The 16,534-nt window shown below is 39.7% G+C and overlaps 1 protein-coding gene across 4 annotated transcripts in view; it reads left to right on the forward strand.

Annotated features, from left to right (window-relative positions):
* The window catches only part of map2k5 (mitogen-activated protein kinase kinase 5), a 62,170-nt gene that overhangs the window by 13,518 nt on the left and 32,118 nt on the right, over nt 1–16,534 (forward strand). For all 4 annotated transcript variants that reach the window (XM_004557933.5, XM_012920994.4, XM_004557934.5 and 1 more), the window contains exons 9-17: nt 4,493–4,532; nt 4,673–4,741; nt 6,837–6,918; nt 7,870–7,931; nt 13,019–13,067; nt 13,177–13,250; nt 14,200–14,250; nt 14,358–14,429; nt 15,659–15,688. In XM_004557933.5, the coding sequence (XP_004557990.1) occupies nt 4,493–4,532; nt 4,673–4,741; nt 6,837–6,918; nt 7,870–7,931; nt 13,019–13,067; nt 13,177–13,250; nt 14,200–14,250; nt 14,358–14,429; nt 15,659–15,688 (529 nt within the window). The remainder of the gene's footprint in view (nt 1–4,492; nt 4,533–4,672; nt 4,742–6,836; nt 6,919–7,869; nt 7,932–13,018; nt 13,068–13,176; nt 13,251–14,199; nt 14,251–14,357; nt 14,430–15,658; nt 15,689–16,534) is intronic.

Raw genomic sequence — 16,534 nt, forward strand, 5'->3', positions numbered from 1 at the left:
CTTCAGGACCTGCTGTTCATTCCAGCTTATATTGGGCCTATCACTTGTGAAGAGCACTACGATAAGCTCCCCACCTTTTAACCTCTTAGCCCATTTATGACCTAGAGCCATTTAGACTCAATTGGATGTTACCAACATCTCAGCTCTCCATAGCCACATACTGACCTAACCATCCATCAATGTCAGCCTTTGTTTTTTATTACACACTCTTTCAGAAGTCCATCTTGTCCGCCACTCCTACTGACTCTACGCCTTATAAATACAATAACAAGGACACACAGGCTGTACTTGTGACTCGTGGCGGTGCAATTAAAAGAAGCACATTTGCCTGGCTGTGGTGACATCTACTTAGACATCCACGGCTGCTCCTTTAGTGTCTCAGCCCATTTTCTCCATTGATTTTATTTTTCCTTTATATTGATCATTGCGTTTCAAATGGCTGTGCTTCACTGGTTGATTGCTCTTAGATTTTCTAGTTGTCTGAAGAACCAGAGGCATTGTGTTTCCATATATGTGTCTTTTTTTTTCAATTTTTTGTTTCCTTTATTAAATTTGGTCCAATATATGAATTTGTGCAGTGATGGGTAAGAACTAGAGCCTTAACAGGTATACATTTTGGGGATGGATAACTTCACCCATAAATGCTCAAGCCTTCTCTGAGTGAAACTGTTTCCAGCTATGCTGCAGTGTTTGGTGTGATACATGGATGTCCCACTCTAAACACTTGATCTGCATTTTTACCAAACTTGAGAACAGTGTTGGTCAAATAAAGCTATTTAAACCTATTTTCTGCATATTCCAGCATATAAAATAAAAGGCGGAGGTTTGCCCTGGTGCAGGTGTGTCGCAGCGGACAGTGGAAGGATCCAGCAGTTTCTCTGTGAATTTCACATTTCCGTGGCAGCGTACTCGGTGCTTGCTCGGACGTTTAGGGGGTTTTTCGTTGTAAAAAGAAGTTTTCTTCCCACACAGTGAGCAGCGGACGCTAATGTTTTTGTCACTTTTTACGGAATCAAACTCAAAGTAACGTCAGTATTTCCTCGCTTTAAACGCTGCACGGTCATATGCTCTCCCGCACTCGTTATATTATCCATTGTTGATCTGTTGCCACGAACGTCGCACTCGCTTACGTCACTGTCACGAGACACTCTTGCAAAAAAAATCACGGTTTTAGTAACGCCCTAACGCAGCGTGCTTACGGGAAAGTAACGATAATCGAATTGCCTTTTTTTGCAATAGTAATCTCTTACTTTACTCGTTACTTGAAAAAAGTAATTGGATTACGCGTTACTGCCCATCTCTGCTTGAGAATAAATAGCACCTTTTGCACCAATCTTAATGTTGAGGATGTTGATCCAAAGACCAAATGGCAGTATCCATTGGAGGAGTCAACAGTGGCTCATAAAGTGTGCTCAACACTCTTTTTAAGCATTCAAGGTGAGGATCAGACTGTTGGTCGTGCTATAACTTCCTGAATCATCTAAATCGGATAATTTCCCGTATTTGACCTCAACTTTAGTGCCTGCAATCATACCCGGACCTACTGCACATTAAAAGCACAGGCGTACTTTTTGACTATACCAATACATTTCTCACTCATCGCCTAACCTTCCTTCAGGTTTAGCTTCCTATCATCACATCCTCTGTCCTAAAATCAAATTCAACTTAATGGGTTGCCTGCGTACTTTGTGCATGTGCTCAGCCCAGGACTTCTATGGAGCAATGTACAAGGCTGATTTTGAAGTGGTGAATATAATTTAGATGAATTATGGTTTTTGATATTTGTATATGAAGACCTGTTAAGCTAACTTGGGTCTCATTAATGCACATCTATATCTGTTTCATCCACAAGAGGCCTGTTCACAAAAATATTGAGCGTTTTTCATACAGTGGTAAAGAAACCTTTAAACGCTTTTTATTTGAACTCTGGATTTCTGCTCATAATGTTTTGGATTATTAGGGAGCCTTTTATGTCTCTGTGTTTGGGTTTCTGTCAGTCTGTGGCACTTGGGTGACCGGTGAAAGCAGTATCAGGTGAGGGAGTCAGGGAGAGAGAAAGGCAGCTCGTCGTCCATGTGGCAGTGTAAGCATAGCACGTTAGCCCTGATCCAGGAGGCCGATCTCTAACCCACGGCCCCAACTTCAGAGACATAGAGAGAGGCCCTATGAATACTGCATGATGAAGCTTTTATTACAGAGCGAGCTAGAGTGTAAATAAGATCCAGGCAATGGGGCACGTTTACTGGGGTCAGATCAGGGGGAAGTGGCAGGGGGTGGCTATGTAACCTTGTCCCCATGTCTCCTGCTGTCACAAGCCTGTCACTGTAACTCATACAGGGATGTTCGGCCCTGAGGCAGTCAAGGACAACCTCAGAATAAAGCTTCAGTGCAGTAGAGGTCCTATTGCATCTCCACCCCTAAAACATGCCCTGAACATGCATTTCTTTAAACTTGGAGATTAAGAAGCTAGTCACTGTTTCTTTTGTGGCCTCCTTTAGCTGCAGAAACCGCCATCAGATGTTTCCTATAGTTGAGATGTTTGTAACTTGAGACTTGCATGACAAGGAAATAACTTGCAGAGGACCGCTCTTCCTCCAAAACCATGCAAGTCCATCAATATTTCCAGACTTCATAGAACAGCTTATAGCTTGCTATGCTTCATAATTGGCTGAGGTTAAGATCATTGTAGAATTTGTACTTCCTTTATTCCTGAAAAGCAGTGTTCAGTTTTTCAACATTCTTAGCCTCCTCAGTGAGAACAATAAGTTGTTTAGCACGGTGAAGACGTGGTTTAATCTCCTTTCAGGCTGCCACACTTACACAGCCTGCCCAGTCAGTATTTAACATGTCTACCCCTGCAATCTTGCCTCAATTAACATCTTTGTCTTAATTAAGAAGCAGCAGTCATGCTTAACTGATATTGATTGTAGCTTAAAGGAAGACCGAGACATCAAAATGAAAACAAGGCTATCAGCCTTCGTGTTCAAAGAGCTCTGGTCTAGAAAGATGACGCTTAAATTCTTAAACACTGTATCCGTCTTGAGGCAAAAAGAAATGACAGTGTGAAATCAGAAGAAGCTAATGGAAAAAATATTTAACAAAAAACAACAAAAAAAATCTGGCCTTCTTGTTTTATCTGTAAAATTTGGCTCATGGCAGACCTTTGTCATGGGTCCTGACACAAATTGAAGTTGCAAGTAATTCAGAGGATTATTTAAGCAATACTCACTCTACTACCTGTAGATTCAAGGAGGGCATAGAAGCTGAGACCCTGTAGCTATCAGTGAATTTAATAAATTGTTTAATATGTGAGGTTACTGTTTCTTCTCTGGACACCTTGAAATAAATGACAATCACTTAAATGTCTGAAGTTTGTCTTTAATTAGGGGAAAAAGAGAAATGTGGCATGGCTGTAGTCAGAAAGCCAGAGCCAAAGTTAGCTCTAACTGTGGGTAAAAACCTGAAAGGCACTAATAGGTACCATTAATTAAAGGCCTGGGACAGTTTAGAGGTATCTGTCCGAAGAGAAATGCGATCCTCCAATCTTAGACACATTAATCACACCTTGTGCAATGCACATTCTCTCTGGATGACCCACAGACGGTTGAGTAGCCAGGTATCATATTTACTAAGCCTGTTTGTGAGCTAACCAGCCTGTGTGACGTACACTGAAGCCAGCTCATCCCCATCACCTGACAGCTGTTGGACAGTATTTGTCCTTGAGGATTGTATGCTGAGAGGTCACCGGTCCCGTAAACTAACCTTCAAGGGCTGTAACTAAAGCCGATGTTTGGCATTAAGGAGTTTGATAATTAAATCATTATGGGGCCAGGTCGGTGGCTGCTGCTTTACTTGCAACTCAAAACTCTGTCTGGAGCAACTAGACAGAGGCTGACTGCATCAGGTTTTGCGTGATGCTCTCTGACCTTGAAGAGAAATAACAGCAGGATTTTGTCAGTCTGGTTTAGACTCTGCTCAAAAAGTCCGATGTGGATGATTTATAGTCAGTTCTTTTGGTCAATAAAACATTATTGAACTAACTGTAGCATTACTCGCATCATCACAGCATGTGGTGGTTTTAATCAGATAGTGTTGCATGTTTTTGTTTCAGAACAGAGTCTAGAGCAGCTTCATGTAATAGAAGTGTTAAAGGGAGTAAACTTTAATGGCAAAATATGAATTTATGAGCAAAGTATGGCCCTCACATTCACCAGATATGAACATCATTGAGACTCTATGAAAAATGCTGTAGAAGAATAAGAAGCTACTTTCAGCTGCTCCCTTATTCATAAGGGGTGAATATGGGACTATTTGTATGAGGCAGGTTTATTAAATACTGAGTAACGAGGGTGCTCAAACTTGTATAAATGCCATATTTCTTTCATTTTGTAAGTTCATTAAATAAAAAGTAACAACATATTACTGTCTGAGACGGCATTCCCTTTTTTCAGTTTTGTTTTAACCTTATTGTCTTCTCTTTTGACCCATCCAGAGCGTACCACGTTCACGGCAAACGGGTTTTAGCTGTCAAGGTGAGAATTCCTTCCATTTACATGACGATCATAGTGCTTACTTTTTCATTTAGTCCGTCCCTTTGAAACATCAGCGGAATTTGTTGGTGTCGAGTTTATAATTTTGCTGCCCCTTTTGTCTCACCCATGTCTGATTGCAGGTCATTCCCCTGGATATCACGGTGGAGTTACAGAAGCAAATCATGTCAGAATTAGAAATTCTCTACAAGGTTAGTTTTGAACGACTAATTCGCCTCCTGTTCTTCACCAAAACATTTTTTTCTCCACTGATGTCTGATGTCGTACCGCACCTACATTTTTAATTAATCATGAGTCTAACTAATGAAATGCCATTTATCACCTCTGGTCTTACTTACTAAGCCAGGGATCAGTGATACATGAATGAACAGGCACACAAATGTGTGTGTGATCTGAGAAAGAATATATACAGTGGGGCAAAAAAGTATTTAGTCAGCCACCGATTGTGCAAGTTCCCCCACCTAAAATGATGACAGAGGTCAGTAATTTGCACCAGAGGTACACTTCAACTGTGAGAGACAGAATGTGAAAAAAAAATCCATGAATCCACATGGTAGGATTTGTAAAGAATTTATTCGTAAATTAGGGTGGAAAATAAGTATTTGGTCAATAACAAAAATACAACTCAATACTTTGTAACATAACCTTTGTTGGCAATAACAGAGGTCAAACGTTTACTATAGGTCTTTACCAGGTTTGCACACACAGTAGCTGGTATTTTGGCCCATTCCTCCATGCAGATCTTCTCGAGAGCAGTGATGTTTTGGGGCTGTCGCCGAGCAACACGGACTTTCAACTCCCGCCACAGATTTTCTATGGGGTTGAGGTCTGGAGACTGGCTAGGCCACTCCAGGACTTTCAAATGCTTCTTACGGAGCCACTCCTTTGTTGCCCGGGCGGTGTGTTTTGGATCATTGTCATGTTGGAAGACCCAGCCTCGTTTCATCTTCAAAGTTCTCACTGATGGAAGGAGGTTTTGGCTCAAAATCTCACGATACATGGCCCCATTCATTCTGTCCTTAACACGGATCAGTCGTCCTGTCCCCTTGGCAGAAAAACAGCCCCATAGCATGATGTTTCCACCCCCATGCTTCACAGTAGGTATGGTGTTCTTGGGATGCAACTCAGTATTCTTCTTCCTCCAAACACGACGAGTTGAGTTTATACCAAAAAGTTCTACTTTGGTTTCATCTGACCACATGACATTCTCCCAATCCTCTGCTGTATCATCCATGTGCTCTCTGGCAAACTTCAGACGGGCCTGGACATGCACTGGCTTCAGCAGCGGAACACGTCTGGCACTGCGGGATTTGATTCCCTGCCGTTGTAGTGTGTTACTGATGGTGACCTTTGTTACTTTGGTCCCAGCTCTCTGCGGGTCATTCACCAGGTCCCCCCGTGTGGTTCTGGGATCTTTGCTCACCGTTCTCATTTTGACCCCACGGGATGAGATCTTGCGTGGAGCCCCAGATCGAGGGAGATTATCAGTGGTCTTGTGTGTCTTCCATTTTCTGATGATTGCTCCCACAGTTGATTTTTTCACACCAAGCTGCTTGCCTATTGTAGATTCACTCTTCCCAGTCTGGTGCAGGTCTACAATACTTTTCCTGGTGTCCTTCGAAAGCTCTTTGGTCTTGGCCATGGCGGCGTTTGGAGTCTGACTGTTTGAGGCTGTGGACAGGTGTCTTTTATACAGATGATGAGTTCAAACAGGTGCCATTCATACAGGTAACGAGTGGGGGACAGAAAAGCTTCTTACAGAAGACGTTACAGGTCTGTGAGAGCCAGAGATTTTCCTTGTTTGAGGTGACCAAATACTTATTTTCCACCCTAATTTACGAATAAATTCTTTACAAATCCTACCATGTGGATTCATGGATTTTTTTTTCACATTCTGTCTCTCACAGTTGAAGTGTACCTCTGGTGCAAATTACTGACCTCTGTCATCATTTTAAGTGGGGGAACTTGCACAATCGGTGGCTGACTAAATACTTTTTTGCCCCACTGTACATAGTCTGTGTGTGTGTGTTTGTGTAATTAAATGATAAATGTAGTACTTCTTTCAGCAGTTAGACTTGCAATGGATGCTTCAGTGATGCTTTTGAATCATGGACTGAAATCTTAAAATCTGATCACAAAAAGCTTTTGTGCAGTTCATTCCTGATAATTTTTCTTTTTTTCTTTTCAAATTTATTTATTTTTATTTATTTATTTTTTTCGTAATCCTGAATAAATATTTTTGGCATGCTCTTATATGATCACATTTTCTGTGCTCTTAAATTGCAGTGTGATTCTCCCTACATCATCACTTTCTTCAGTGCCTTTTTTGTAGAGAACAGGATATCAATATGCACAGAATTTATGGACGGTGAGTTTCTTTGCGACTTAAGCAAGTAGCTTGTTTTTTTCCCTTTGCTAGCTACAGTTGTATAAAAGAGACTTTGGGGGAAAAGTCCTCTTTCTCTCTGCCGTGTACCCATTTACACTTCTGCAGATCAAGAGAATGTCTGATCGCTGTAAGTTGTTTAGCATGCCTGTGTGCTAAAAGCTACAAGGGCGTGATAAATCTTGACTTGCAGTTGTAGGTGTATTTGTGTGTGCCTTTACTGGTGTGAGATGGAGAACTGTGGGGTTTTTTTGTTTTTTGGGGGGAGGTGGGGGAAAGCTGTATATGTTTGTCAAAATGTGTGTTAATGCAGTGATTTCCCTCGATTCACACATTTTCTAGCTTGTCAGCAGTCTGTATAACTTCTGAGTACTCTGTTAGTTCATGAAACATCATGAAATTTCTGGACGTATGTGTACAAATGTAAACCGGTTCACATATAGCAAACACTGAATGATGATTGGGTATAATTGTGTATAGTCGCTATAATTTTGCAGAATACTTGGATGATATCCTCAGTATCACTTTATCTTAAATTAACTGGGTAGCGTTTTGATGATGTTATAAAAAAATGACTGATTAGACTTTTATTTGTATTATTACTACTACTATTATTATTATTACTTTTATTATTTCATTTTTATTTATTGATTATTTATGTATTTAAATTAGTTTTGTGTACTTTTTGCAGTGTATATGTAGATCAGCATTGCTCTCTTGGCAATGATGTCAGTTCAGGATCTGTGGGCTAGATAAGTAATATAAAACCTGGATTAAGATGAAATGAGCATTTCTTCATTTTTTTTTTTAATCTGAATTGTGCAACATGTCTGTATTACTGTAACGCTCTAAATATACATACGCACATACACTTATACATGCATACATTGACACTGACTAACCTGTGTCAATGGGGAAATCTGTGTTGTGCAGGTGGCTCATTGGACGTCTACAAAAGAATTCCAGAGCACGTGCTTGGAAGGATTGCTGTGGCGGTAAGTGTTCATAAAGTATGCAGAGTTTCCCTGCTGTAAAGTTAAAACCTTTTTTTACTCCATATACAGAGCTCTAGCTGCGAGCACAACAGACCCCACCTACCTGCTATTCAAACTTTCTGTTTGCAAGAAATCAGCCAATCAGATAAAAGTTGGTTTAAAGGGATTTGGTGCAGCATTAAAAACATTTTTTCAAATTGCCGATGAATAGAGGCTAAACAATTGTCTAATATAATATAAATATACAATATTTTAAATAGTGAAGTCAAAATTCAGGACTTTTTATTGCCCCTCTGTTAGCCTGGTTCTTCCAGAGGTTTCTACCTGTTAAAAGGGAGTTTTTCCTTCCCGCTGTTGCCAAGTGATTGCTCTGATTGCTGGGTTTTCTTTGTATTATTGTAGGGGTTTTATCGTAAAGTATAAAGTGCTTTGAAGTGACTGTTGTTGTTGTGATTTGGCACTACATGAATAAAACTGAACTGAAGCAAATTACAAAATTACAGTTATACTACCAATACTAAAGGAGTTATATATGTTGACATGTATAAAAAGTATAGCATCAACAAATTGTGTATATACATATCTAAGCATATATAATATGTTATGGCAAAGCCCTAGGGAGACGGTTAATTTGTACTTAGTATAGTAGTAGTATTTATTTTATTGTCATTGTCAAGAACTTCTTGTACTTTTTAAGATAGCGCTGTCGACCCTCTATAGCACATATGTTTCAAAGTTGTGGCCCAAATACAACAGTGGTCCCACTTCCTCCATGGGCAGACTATAACAGCAGGAAACCCTTGGTTACTAATTTGTCAGCAGATATAGACTACTGACAAATTGTAGCATTTGCCTAGCTCTAGCTGCTTTCTACATCCCCATTCATATAACTGCTAAAAGGTTAAGATAAGCTTTATTATCATTGTAAGCACAAATAAACAACAAAATTGGAGGCACTGCTGATGTTGGTGTATACAGACAGACAAACATAAATAATCATACTTTTCAAATAAAAGAGTAATAAAAATATTCTCTGTACTATCATCAATAGAAATAATAAATAAATAGATAATAATGCTACGGATTGCAGCTTTAATGGCTCAGGTAGGCAGTTGAATAGATGGATATTATAGAGGTATTTTAACTATTGTATTTTGCACTTAAGGTAGATATTGCATAGAGATCAAACATGAACTTGTTTGTGCATGCGTACCAGAGCATGAAACTTAAGTGATGTCACTCAGTATAATTAAATATTCATATTATTAGTGTGAATGCTTGAAAAGCATTCACAGTATTGTTCTTCTAATCTTTATTATTCCGTTTTATCTATTCCGTACGTTTTTTGTACTCCTACTCCTTCAAAACCGTTCAACTTAGAAAAACCATTCAAACACCATTAGATTCCTCTTCTTTTGGACATGACTGCTTCTACTTTTCTCATTTTTAACATTTATATTTTTAATTTTATTCAACTTTATTCAACAAAAATTTCCCATGTATTTCAATGGGGAGACCCTTCAAATTCTCATTCAACTTACTTATTTTTAAACTCCTACTACTTCCACATACGTTGACATAGAGCCACCATTCAAACTTTAAAACGAAGACAAGACATTCAACTATTCAACTTGTATTTATCTTTTCAATATCTATTATACTTTTTCTTCAGTTCCAGTTTAAGTTTCATGATGTTTTTTCACCCGTTTCAGAGTTTATAATGGGTGTGTATGGGACGGAATGTTGGGGCTAGAGTGAGACAGCTCAACTGCTAGAGTGAGAGGAGCAAAAAAATTAATCTTAAAATCTTTTTTAAAACTGCTGCTGTGTCCACAGCGTTTGCTCTACAGCCATCATTTTACCCTCAAAACGTAGCCATCGTTGTCCTCTTTCATCCAATGTGTTTACTATTGTAATATGTGTTATGGTTCTTTCGTAAATGTCACCAATGCACAGCCTCCTCCCTCCAACTCTTCCATAGACTCTAATGTTAAAACGGCTCAGAAGGTTCGTTTGAAAATCAGAAGAGCATGGTGTCTTTACACTGTCACCACGTCCATATAATAAACTCCACAGGCATGAAAACTGAGAATTTGGTAGACTGGACATTGCTGCCGCTCACGGTGAAAGAATTTCGTCAATACGACCTATACTTTTCATTTGGGAGCGATTTGTTTCGGCCTGACTTTTCTGTTCATTTTAAGCAGCAAAAGTGAGGTGCATGTCTGTGTACGTGTGTATGGAGCCATTGGGTGCGGTCACTATAGCAACCAGGCTCACACCTGCCTGCTTAACGAGCTCTGCCTGCCACTGTACCAAGATTCATCTTAAGCACTTCTCTTTCAACTGCTGCTGTGTCCACAGTGTTACAGCCATCATTTTACCCTCAAATTGTCGCCATTATTGTTCTCTTTCCAACACCGTGTCTTTCAAAGCTCAGGCATTTAAACTTTTTAAACTGTGTGGATCAAAGTGGAGGGATCACATTTGAGTCATTCAGTGATTCAAAGAATATGACCTTTTAATATTCATTCAGATGTTTTCTGACTCTAAATTTTCTTTTCTCATTACTCATCTTTTTCTAATTTACATTTTAAACATTTTCAGCTTTTTTCCAACTTCTTCTCTGTGTGATTGTCAGCTTTTAGCAGTTCAGCTTTTTTGTTTTCATGTGCAAATTTCTGTATCTTTCATCTCGTTCAACATTGTTAACTTAAAATTCAGCAATTAATTCATTTCAATGCATACATTCAGATTCAAGCATTCACACTGCAGTTTCTTCAGAAAATGCACTTTCTAGTTTTAATGCATTATTATGAAAAAATGGTTTTAAAAAATGGTTTTCTGACCACTGTTGATGTCTGGGATCATCGTCATTCATCAGGATTGGGTATTGATAACATTTTTATATCAATGCCAAATGAATAAATAATATAAAATTCTGCTTGTAAACATGAAACCATCGCTAAAAGCTTGGAGGCTTACCGTTACAATGAATTGGACATTTTGTAACTGTTTCTCAGTCCCACCTGGCTCTCGATTCCCTTTTCTAGTCGGTGGTTTTACCTCTTGAATTTAATTGCCCATGCGTGCGTGGCAGTCACAGTTTCAGTGTGACCTGTTATTTGTTTGCTGCAAACAAAACAGACCTGAGACAAAAACTCATTTAATGTATTAAAGAAATAAAGACAGGAGAACCACAGGTGTGAATTTTTCAATTAGCCCTTATTAGGTGAATGATGGACAAAGTGAGTGTTGTTTTCCTCGTACTCGCCCCGTGCCCATTTCTCCCTCATGTTCTCCTCTCAGTTAAAACTCACATTCTGATCGTATTTGGCCTTGATGTTGATTAATGCATGCCTCTGTTCCACACTCATTACCCTTCTCCTGTCTCCACCTCCTCTTTTCTGTCTCTCTCCTTTAACTTTGTCCGTAATCAAACAATGACAGCTATTTAGTCAGTGTTAATTCTAATTCACAGCTTTCCTTCCTTTCCACTGTCACAGTTGTTAATTATCACAGAAGGAAAAGCACCCAAGAGGGTGCGAGTGGAGCTGCAGACGCCAGTTGTTGCGCTTGCACCACAACCTTTCAAAGCAGCAGGACTTCAGAGAGCTTTTGTGATTTCTTAATTTATCACAGAGGTTGTTTTGCACGAGTGCTGGATGACGGGAGCCTTGAAGCTAAAATCTGCTGTCACACCCCGTAAATGAAGAAACCACCACAAAGCAACATTACACGTTTGCAAATGACTTTAATACTTACTTCTTACTTTTCTAGGTGCCCTAAACTGCCTCCTTCCTAATTCTTCAGTTATTTTCTCTTTTCTCTAGAGAGAAAGTCAGCTTGTTCAGAAAGAGTTTCTTGTGTCCGTATTCACTTCCTGTTGGTTGCTTCCTGATTCTCCGTTTGTCACCAGAGACTTGTAGACATTTTACTCGAATGCACCTCATAATTTTAGCCAATTTGATGTCCATGTTTCCTCAAATGACTTCATAGCTTAACATTGTTGTTGGGATAGACTGTAGAACTTGCCTACAGTATTGTGCAGAAGTCTTCTCCCATTTCTCTGTGTATTGGGAAATAACAGTTTATTGAAATGTGTGCAAGCATAAACTGGAGTTTGTAAAATTAGAAAGAGTTAAAAGTCAGTATTTTGTGTGAACACCTTTACTCTTAACCACAGCCTGAACTCTCCGAAACCTCTTTTCCACTTGCATCTACTCAGCTCGACTCTACTGGATTCTACTTGGTTTTTAGGGTTTTTCATTAGGTGCTCGTTTTTAAAGTACAAAGTTGGCTGGGGTTGCAAGCGAGCCGAGTCTAGCCAAAAATGTGATATCAACAGACTTCCAGGAAGTGATGTCACTGGATGAGTCATGATAGTGACTCTGTCACAAGAATCAAGCCGAAGCAGAAGTAGATAAGTACTTTTGGGCAGCTCTGTTCCTCACAGTTTAATTATTTGACGAATTCTGTGAAAAGTGAAACCACGGCTCTCGTCCCATTCACTCATAGGAATGGACTGAAAGCACTCAATGAGCCTTTGAGCAACACGCTTTTAAGCCGTTTTACAGATCTAAAAGCCCATAGACTAGGGAGACAGATATTTCACTGCCTTATTCACCTGCAGGTCTATAATTTAAATGCTCTGTTACTTAAATATGGGAACTAATATTCACTGAAACAAGGCAGCAACTCCATACTTGTCTTTAAAATGATGCAATTCACAAGTTGTTTGGCTAATACCATCACGCCATACTACTCCTTGAGGTTAGTCTGGTACAAACGTGACAGATTGTGCAAGCTGGTCTTAGTTGAATCTCCTGTAATCACCACTTTATTATACAGCGACAGTTACTCTGAAGGAGTCCTTCCATCATGCCGCATGCTGGGATCCTGGAGCCTGTTCACCTGCTGCTAAATTTTGTTCTTTAAAATGTGTCACTTTATAACTGAACTCTTTCAAAACAGAGGTGGCGATAAACCTGAGTTAATGTGAAGTAGTTGTTATTCACCAGGGTGTGCTGGTTACACGCCTCATGCTGTCAGAATTGATAGTTGTTCTCTGCCGCTTGTGTCTCTAGGTAGTCAAAGGCCTGACGTATCTGTGGAGCCTGAAGATACTTCACAGAGGTGAGTAAGGTAGTGCACGGCCTCCGTGTTATTAAAAAAGAGCAGGGTTGATAAAGACAAGCCGCGGTGTGCTGATGTTGCAGTTCTATGAAGCAGTTTGTCTCCACAGATGTCAAGCCTTCCAATATGCTGGTGAACACCCGAGGACGAGTCAAGCTCTGTGACTTTGGTGTCAGCACACAGGTACACTGATTTGTTTGTGCGAGCATGAGTGAGAGAGGAAAAGAGAATGGGAGATAGAGGAGAGAAGAAAAAGAACAGTTGTCTGTGGCTTCAAAAACCTCAGTCCTGTGCTCTCGGCGTGTCTGTGTGCGCGTGCATATGGTCAGCTTGTCAATCACCACATTCATTTTCCAACTCAAGACATCAGCGCTGTCCCAGGGGTCTTCCTCTCACATTAACCCCCCACCTCCATTGTTCTGCAGCCTCTCAGAAAAATCACTTGTTATAATTATGACCCACACACACAACGCCAAGCCTCATTGATATGTATTCAGTAGATTGGGGGAAAGCGTGGGTGACGGACAATGGAGTGCGTGTGTGCAAGTCTGTGTGTGCATCAGTGTGCGTTTTGTAGTGTAATCATCAGGGACAGACCTTCACCGCTCCCCAAAACATCAACCCGAGGTCTGCTTTTTTAACACACATCGCTTCTGTGGTAAATTGTTATTCATTTTTAACCTCCACTTCCTTGCTCAACTCCAAGGTGAATTTACACCCTCACTGACTTGTCTTTTTAACTATATTTTTCTGTTAAAGTCTTTTCCACTCATGTACATGCTTCCTCACTCTTTCACGCTCCAGAGGGCATGCTCACAAAAAAAGGAGAGAGAAAAACAGCCTTAAGGGAACAGACACTCATTATCACAGTCCTGTCATTGATGGCATGTGCCATTGTGTCCACATGCACAAACTCACTAATGTCTCCTTGTCTCACTCCTGTTCCTTTGTGCGATGGTTTAGTGCAGCCCAAGATATCGACCTGACATGTCAGTAGGTTTACGTAAAGAAACTTAATCCCCCTTGTTTTTCTTTATTCCTTGACATGACCTTAGTTATATCAAGTTATTTATGCTGTGATCATTTTAATACTTTTTAACGTTTACTCACTTAAATGCTGTTTTATTTGCAGCTGGTGAATTCCATCGCCAAAACATACGTGGGAACTAATGCATACATGGCGGTGAGACACCACTTGATTTTATTCTCTGATACTTTTGAATTTGTTTTAATGCAGTTATACGTTGGTCTCTGACTTTGTTTTTACACTTGTTTGTTTTTGCTTCATAGCCGGAAAGGATATCAGGAGAACAGTATGGGATCCATGCAGATGTCTGGAGTGCGGGCATCTCTTTCATGGAGGTATAACAGTTTTTAAGTGACTTTATGATACACTTAACTGTTACATGAGCGGTCCATTTAATGGCAGATTTAGCTGCAGTGTAATTAAAATGTAATGGGTGGTATCGCATGTGTTAAGTCTTGTCTGTTGCTCATTGTGTGTGGAGGTTTATCAGTGTCACTGTTCTTCTCTCCACATAGCATCGATAAAGTGCTTAACTGACAGTGTGTGTTCAAATAACATTTTAATTTCAGCATCCACCTCCCCGGTCTTTTGTCCTCCTGCTGACATTATTGATTCTCCATCTGTTTCTGTCTCCAGCTCTCCTTCAGCACTATAATAAACGATTGTGGCTTCTGCCTCACCTTTGTTGGTCAATAAATTTGATATCATTACAATTATAACTATAATGGAGTTTGCAGTGATGTCAAACTTATTGACGTAAGTTTGCGTGATTAAGACATATAGTCGTTTTATAAGAGTCTGGTCTCTTTGTTTCTAGCTGTGGGCGTGCACATTAAGCCAAATGAATTGGGTTGCAGTCCTGCTCCCATCTTTACTAGTTAGTCTGTTTATGTTGAAGGAAAGAGCTGAGCATTTTGACAATTTAATAAAGTAATGTTGCCAATAAGCTGCCCTTGACCAAGATGAAAAATGTCCACCCCCAAGTGAATTGCAAAATGTCAGGGAGAGCTGACACCCAACACCCCAGTGAAAACAACACACACACATATTATACGCAACTGCCCTCCAATGGTGTCCCCCTTCTCTTTATCCCTCTATTCTGTTCTCTGCAGGTGGTAATTGTGCGTGTGGGGGGGTTATTAACTAATGGCTGATGTTGTTTGATGAGGAAGTGTTATCAGCAGGTGGGCACTAAGCTTACCTCAAAGACTGAAAGTCTCAAGTTCTGCACGCTCGAGTAGCTTCAGCTGCATTTTGCTTCCTTGTCTACACTTGAGATTTTATGCTATTAAGACACTGCTGATGGCAAGGTGTTTGTACAGTAACACATAATGATGGATACCCTATCATTGCCCTTTACAGTCTATCTGAATGCAGTCCTGTGGTCATACAGGAAGTTTTACCTTTGTGAAGTTTCATTTGTCAGAAAAAGTATTGCTGTGTGTTTTTGGTTGCATTTTAATCTGAGACTCTCACGCAGGACTTCTTAGATGGATGGATAAAACTAAATTTGTTTATTGTCAGATATACTTGAGAATTAATTGTTATCATCTTGTCTATACAGCTGGCGCTTGGCATGTTCCCGTATCCACAGGTAAGGGCTTTTTTTTTTTTTTAATGGATTATGGCACTGATGAATAAATGCTGGGAGTTTTGATCTGCTTCAAATAATTTTTCTGGAAGGAGTTCCTGTTGGATGTTTATTCTTGTAATAGTTTTCTTGATAGATAACAGTTTCTCTTCTTGAAATAATTTAGTATGTTAAGACAAAATAAGAAACAAAGAAAAATTGCAAACAACCTGAAGACCGCTCAGCACTGTGCTGATTAGGCTTTTTGTTGGCCAGCTTCTCCCACCCAATTCTAAACTGCTGGATAATTTTCTCTTTATTTTTTTAATTGTAGTTTTCTATTTATAGGAGAAAACTGGAATCATAACCCCCGGAAAACTGATTTCCTCTTGTTATCAATTCATCTAGATCAGTTTTTGATTTACAGTTTCAAGTGTATGAACTGCTTTTTGGGCTTATTTTTTTCCCCTCATTACACTAAGTTAAAATCCTGCTCAAATGTAATTGCTACAGAAGTGGCTTCCCAATCCCATCAAGTCTTAATTAGCCCTTTTAAGATGGGTTTATCTCACTAATCCCTAGCTGAGCAATCTCAATCTGGTTACCTCAGGTTACCTCCTGGCTGTCCACCTTTACAAAATTTGAAGGGGCAGGTCTTATTTAGGAAAATTTGTTTCTGAAGTTAGACTGATTGTGTGAGAGTATTAGTTATTTATAGATGAGCTGGGATTTTCCATTTCTGCCCGTCAGTGCATTTGACAAAAAGTCTTACACGGTGAATCAGTTATTTTATTTTTTTAATGGTTTGTTGTGTGCAACAGTTGGACTGCTCTGTTAGTCAAAACGCGCTTGAAAATAAGTGATTTAAAA

This window comes from Maylandia zebra, linkage group LG1 (assembly GCF_041146795.1).
Source record: "Maylandia zebra isolate NMK-2024a linkage group LG1, Mzebra_GT3a, whole genome shotgun sequence".
Taxonomy (NCBI): Eukaryota; Metazoa; Chordata; class Actinopteri; order Cichliformes; family Cichlidae; genus Maylandia; species Maylandia zebra.